Here is a 6,687-nt window from a genome sequence, read left to right on the forward strand (position 1 = left end):
AAAAAAAAAAAAAAAAAAAAAAAAAAAAAAAAAAAAAAAATAATACTTTGAAATAACCTTTTTTAAAAAAAAAAATCAGTAGAATCTCTCTTTCTCCTCTTACCCCTCCAAAATAGGAGTCGTCCAAAAATCAGTGGCAACAGCAAAATCTAGCCATTTCCCTGGCCTTTGAAGTTAGACATTTGGTTGTGAATTCCTGGTTCCAGTTTTGCAATTTTTCTGCCTCCACCTTTTTTTTCAAGAGATGGCAATGACAGGTATGTACTACTAATGAATCCTATTTTTGTTTTTTACTTATTTTGATACAGGGTCTCACTATACAGCTCTGGACAGTCTAAAACTCATTATGTAAAAGAGACTGTTTCTGAATTAGAGACCGACCTGCCTTGACCTTCCAAATTCGGAGGTTACTCTGCTGGTTTTTTTTTTTTTTTTTTTTTTAATTCTTCAAACTGGCCTGTGTGTGTCTGGAGTTGAGGGCCCCACTTCCTGGGAAGCTAAGACCCCGTCAGGGAAACATCTTGAGGGATGACGGGTTATTTATCTATTTTAGTTTTTTTGACAGGGGGTCTCATGAAGTTCAGATGAGGCTTGAACAAGATACTTAGTGAAGCCGGGTGTGGTGGCGCACGCCTTTAATCCCAGCACTTGGGAGGCAGAGGCAAGCGAATTTCTGAGTTCGAGGCCAGTCTGGTCTACAGAGTGAGTTCCAGCACAGCCAGGACAAATCCTTTCTTGAAAAAAACATAACAAAACAAAAACCAAACCAAACAAACAAACAAAAAAGTGAAAGCTGGATCCGAAGTCCCACCTCCTAAGTGCCGGCACTGACAAGGCCCACTGTCACCCGTTTATTTCGTGCAGACGCCCCTCACTTGGCCAATTCCTGCAATGTGAATAGGAGGTGGCATTCGGAGCTCTGCAACAGGGACCCGGCCTTCAAAACAGGCATGGTTCCTTTCCTGGCCTGGAAAGGGGTGTGGTCACCGGTCCTGTCTGAGCCTCTTCCGGCTCAGGCCCAGGGCCCCACTTTGGCCTGGCCACAATGACACCCACACCCCGTTTGCAGTCGATTTGCCCTCCTTAATCTATTCAACCCGGGAGCCCCTTGGAATCCCCTCTTTCCCTCCTCTAGGAGCCTACAAATCTAGGTCCCCACCTCTGGAGTGCGTCGGCCCATTCCTGAGCCCGCCCGCCCCGTCCAGGCGAGCCCCACCTGCGCGCCCAGCTGGTTCAGCTGCTGCATGTCGCCGCGCACGGTCTCGGGCACCGGGTCCTGCGTGCAGTGCAGGCGGCCCATGGTACCAGGAACCCCCCAACCGGGCAGCGACGCTCGCTTCCTCCTCCCGGGTCTCGCTGCGCTTCCGCAGCCGCACTTTCGCCACACTCCCAGCCGCTGTTCTCGTGACAGCGCACGCGCGGCAGCCGGGTTCCAGGAACCGCTCTGAGCATCCCAGTAAGATTCCAAGTCTCTGCCTGGGAGACCCTGCATATAAAGCACTTGTCCCATCTGAGCCTCAGTTTCACAGAATTGTATTATCTAGGGTGGCTGCTGCGGCTTTCAGCCTCCCCAAACTTTTGAGCTCAGAGCCTGGAGCACAGGTCTTCCACAGTTGCTGGTTGCTGTCTACCCCATTGCTGTTAAACTTATCTACCTATCGAATATATCAACCATTGTACTGGCTAATTTTGTGTCAACTTGACACAGCTGGAGTTATCACAGAGAAAGCTTCAGTTGAGGAAATGCCTCCATGAGATACAACTGTAAGGCATTTTCTCAATTAGTGATCAAGGGGGGAGGCCCCTTGTGGGTGGTGCCATCTCTGGGCTGGTAGTTTTGGGTTCTATAAGAGAGCAGGCTGAGCAAGCCAGGGGAGGCAAGCCAGTAAAGAACATCCCTCCATGGCCTCTGCATCAGCTCCTGCTTTCTGACCTTGAGTTCCAGTCCTGACTTCCTTTGGTGATGAACAGCAGTATGGAAGTGTAAGCCAAATAAACCCTTTCCTCCCCAACTTGCTTCTTGGTCATGATGTTTGTGCAGGAATAGAAACCCTGACTAAGACAACCATTTTTCTATCTCCTCTATACATTTGGTGTGGAGGATTGGTTCTGGATCTTCACACAGACTTGACAAGGACTCTGCCACTGAGCTACATCAAAAGCTCCCAGAAAATACTAAATGTCTACCAGAGACCAAGCACTGATAACAGGGAAGGGCATAAACCAGACTGTGGTGTCCCTCTGAGAGTCTACACCAGAGTGAAGAAGCAGATCTGAGACTTGGACAGGCATTAGTGTCATCTGGACAATTTCATGAAACCGCCAATGGCTGGGTCCCACCCCCAATCTCTGAGTTCTGAGCAGAGAGGCTTGGGGAACAGCTGGATAATGTACATTTCCAATTAATTCCCAGGAACCACACTTGGAGAGCCTTTGGAATAGAGGAATTTGATCCAGCTAAGGAATGTTGAGAGCCTTGGGCGAGGTGGTGGTCAGAAGGGTTGAGATAGTGAGACCCCACGGCAATCATGACGGAGTTGGGGTCAATCTCAGAGCACGTGCCCAGCCCGTTCACCTTCAGAACTCAATCCCTGGCAAGGTGGAAAGACCCAAGCCTGAGTTCTCTGCAGCCACTGGGTGAGTGCTGACTTCACCCTCATTAGACCTGAGAAAATAGGGGTATATACTCCCTGGGTGCTAAGCAAGGGCTGTGCCTGGCATTGCTAGCCTGAGAACCCTGGAAACCTGGGGGTAGAATTGGCTGTCCTTCTGGCACTTCTCTGAAAAGTTTCCCTTTGGAAAACATTGATAAAAAGCTTTCATCCGGAGACTAAGCATATCCAAGAATGTGCAGCTCACAGGACGCAGGTGGCCAAGGACAGTTATGACTTGTCCCAACACAAAACTATAATTACTTAAAACATGAAAGGTGGTGGTATACACCTTTAATCCTAGCACTCAAGAGGCAGAGATAGGGGTGGATCTCTGTTAGTTTGAGGCCAGCCTGGTGTACACCATGGGTTCCAGGCCATCCAGACCTACATAGAAACTCAAAAAAATTATAAGCTTTTCTTTTGTAGTTTTCTTTTGTAATTTAATTGCTCAATTCTCAAGCCTCGGGTGTGAACTTTGTAAATGACAAGGTTCTGTGGCAGTGGCAAGAGGGTGGGCATCCCTGCAAATTAGTTCTTCTTTCTTTCTCTTCCACCCTTTGCTAGACCTTGCCCCTAAGGTCTAGCCATGTAGCTTCCCCAAACTATGTAGACCAGGAACCAAGCTAGCTTGAGTTTGCAGTGTATGCTCCTGTCTACTTCCTAAATGCTGGGATTGCAGGCCTGCCTGGGCTACTATGCTTGCTCTTCTTTCCTTTAGACTCCAAGGACTCACCATATAGTCGAGGCTGGCCTCAGATCTTTCCTTGTTGCTTTTGTTTGTTTTGAGTCAGTGTTTCTCTGTGTACCCCTGGCTGTCCTGGAACTTGCTTTGTAGACCAGGCTGACTTTCAGCTCAGGGAATCTATCTGCCTGTCTCTGCCAGCCTCTTAATCCTTCTGCTTCTGTAATAAACTGAGATTTTGGGCTGATGTCACCATAGTCTCTTATCATTTTATCCACGCATTCACTTTACAGATATTGACTGCTTGTTGTAGGGCTATGTGAAGGCACTGGCTGATCAAGCCTACATAGAAATGCAATATAGAATCTCAGGCTTTGGAGAGGACTCAGGACCAAACTCATAGTCAAACTCATGGCCCAATGCATGCTGGGTACTTGCTCTTCTACTGCACACTCCTATTCCTAAGCATCTGCTTTAGCACAAGAGGGTAGGAACCTTCTGTCCCCACCTCCTGAATCCTGGGATTATAGGCTACCATGCCAGGTATATGAGGAGTTGTGGGTGGACCTTAAGGCTGTACTCATGCTAGGTAACCACTGTACTTATAGAGCTCCACCCAGCTCCTAACAATCAGGGTTTTTTTTTTTTTTAGATTTATTTTATTTATATGAGTACACTGTAGCTGTCTTCAGACACACCAGAAGAGGGCATTGGATCACATTAGAGATGGTTGTGAGCCACCATGTGGTTGCTGGGAATAGAACTCAGGACCTTTGGAAGAGCAGTCAGTGCTCTTAACCACTGAGCCATCTCTCCAGTCCCAACAATCAGGGTTTTTTTGTTTGTTTGTTTGTTTGTTTTGTTTTGTTTTTTGAGACAGGGTTTCTCTGTGTAGCCCTGGCTGTCCTGGAACTCACTTTATAGGCCATGCTGGCCTCTAACTCAGAAATCTGCTTGCCTCTGCCTTCTGAGTGCTGGGATTAAAGGCGTGCGCCACCAAGCCCGGCACATGTGTTAGATTTTAAGTAACGGAATGAACATCATGTATGAAGATATACACCACATTGCCCATATGTTGGTCCCTCTTTATATCGGTCCCTCTGAGTTTCTTTTCTAACTTTGTGGTTCCAGGAACAGAGCATTGTTTCTGTTTCATGGTCTTGTCATTTTCACATTGTTTTATTTTGTTTTGTTTTGAGACAGGATCACTGGGGAGTCAGCCTGGTAGGTAAAGATGCTTGCTGTTGGGCCTGAGGACTTGAGTTTGATCCTTGAAATATACAAGTGGAAGGAGAGACTCAGCTCTGACCTTCATACACACAGAGATGAAAATTTACATATAACTTTAGTAAGTGACTGGGTCAGGCTGGAGAGATGGCTCAACCACTAAGGACTGCTCTTGCACTGCTCTTGCAGAGGACCCAGATTCAGTTCCCAGCACCAGCTGGCAGCTCACAACCTACAGGGCCAGAGGATCCAATGCTCTCTTCTGGCCTCCGAGAGCACATACACACAAACACTCAGACATGTGAATAACTGGGCCTCAGGTGACCCCGGCTGACCTCGATCTTACTATACAACAAAGGCTGCTTCATCTCTTGAATGCTCTGATTATACACAGATGCTGCCACGCTTGGTCTATTTTTTTTGCTTTATCTTATTGGTATGTATAAGTGTTTTGCCTCTGTGTATATATGTGCTCTACTTGTGTATTTGGTGCCTGCAGAAGTCAGAAGAGGGCACTGGATTCCCTGCAGCTGGAGTTATTGATGGGGATTATGAATCACTGTCAACCATGTGACTGACTGCTGGGAACCTTACCCAGGTCATCTCCAAGGACAAATGCTCTTAACTACTGAGCCATCTCTTCAGCCCTTATTTTATTTTATTTTTTGAGACAGGGTCTTACAACATAACCCTGACTAGCCTGAAATTCAACAGCCTGACCATGGTTAGGCTGAACTTAGAGGGATCACAACCATCTTCCTGTTTCTGCCTCCTGACTGTTGAAATCACAGGTAGGAGCCACCACTCTACCTGCCTCTGCCTCTGGAGTGCTGATAGTAAAGGTATATACCACCACACCCAACTTTCCTTTTATTAAGAACATCACAACTGACAGAGGCAACACAGTAGGCCCCCTTTTTACTTTTTAAGCTTTCTTTCTTTCTTTTTTTTTTTTAAAAGATTTATTTATTTATTATATGTAAGTACACTGTAGCTGTCTTCAGACACTCCAGAAGAGGGCACCAGATCTCGTTACGGATGGTTGTTAGTCACCATGTGGTTGCTGGGATTTGAACTCTGGACCTTTGGAAGAGCAGTCGGATGCTCTTACCCACTGAGCCATCTCACCAGCCCCCTTTTTAAGCCTCCTGTATTCAGTTTTGGTCTGAAAATATTGAGTGAAAATTTTCAGAAGAATACCAATTCATACATTTTTAAATTGCTCATCTCTCTGAGCAGTGATCATTTCTTTGGCCAACCCACTCTGTTTTACCCTTTTAATGGTTGTGTCCACATTGCACACACATTTGCCTCTGTGTATGTATGTGCTCTACTTGTCTATCTGGTGCCTGCAGAAATCAGATTTCTGATGCTACTTGTCTTTCAGGGTTATTCCCCTCCTTGCTTTCTGAGCTAGGGTCTCAGTTTGTGGTCTGGAATGTCTTGGAGCTCATTACATAGATCAGGCTAGCTTGGCATTTACCACAATCCCCTTGTCTTTGTCTCCTAAGTGCTAGGATTACAGGAGTGCTGAACCACACCTGAACATAACTGTTTGTTTATTGACACAGGGTTTCTCTGTGTCACCCTGGTGTCCTAGAACTTGCTCTGGTCACAAACTCAGAGATCTGCCAGCCTTTGACTCTCAAATGCTGGGATTAAAAGTATGCCTTACCACCACCCAACTTGAACATAACCCTCTTGTTTATAGATGAAGATTGTCCTATGTTGCTATGCCTGCATTCAAGTTTTGTAAGATGCCCAAAGCACATCCGTAGGGTGATGCTGGCAACATGGTTATGCCAGACAAAAGCTATAAAGAGCCGCCTTGAAGTAAAAGGTGAAGGTGCTTTTCTTGTTTTGTTTTGGTTTTTGTTTTTGTTTTTGTTTTTTTGAGACAGGGTTGTTTTTGTGCAGTCCTGGCTGTCCTGGAACTCACTCTGTAGACCAGGCTGGCCCCGAACTCAGAAATCCACCTGTCTCTGCCTTTCGAGTGCTGGGATTACAGGCATGTGCCACCACTGCCCGGCAAGGTGAAAGTTCTTGATGTAATAAAAAAAGAAAACAAAGCAGCGTTAGCCTGATGTGGTGGCGCTTACCTGTAATTCTTTTTTTTTTTTTTTT

The 6,687-nt window shown here is 46.3% G+C and overlaps 1 protein-coding gene across 2 annotated transcripts in view; it reads right to left on the reverse strand.

Moving 5' to 3' along the window:
- Commd7 (COMM domain containing 7) overlaps nt 1-1,414 on the reverse strand; it is a 14,413-nt gene extending 12,999 nt beyond the window's left edge. The window contains exon 1 of one of the 2 annotated variants that reach the window (XM_021150501.2): nt 1,217-1,414. In XM_021150501.2, coding sequence (XP_021006160.1) covers nt 1,217-1,300 — 84 coding nt within the window. In that variant the 5' untranslated portion in view covers nt 1,301-1,414. The remainder of the gene's footprint in view (nt 1-1,216) is intronic. The other variant, XM_021150509.2, reaches the window with a different exon arrangement.
- Nucleotides 1,415-6,687: the final 5,273 nt, after the last annotated feature.

This window comes from Mus caroli, chromosome 2, assembly GCF_900094665.2.
Source record: "Mus caroli chromosome 2, CAROLI_EIJ_v1.1, whole genome shotgun sequence".
NCBI classification, from domain to species: domain Eukaryota; kingdom Metazoa; phylum Chordata; class Mammalia; order Rodentia; family Muridae; genus Mus; species Mus caroli.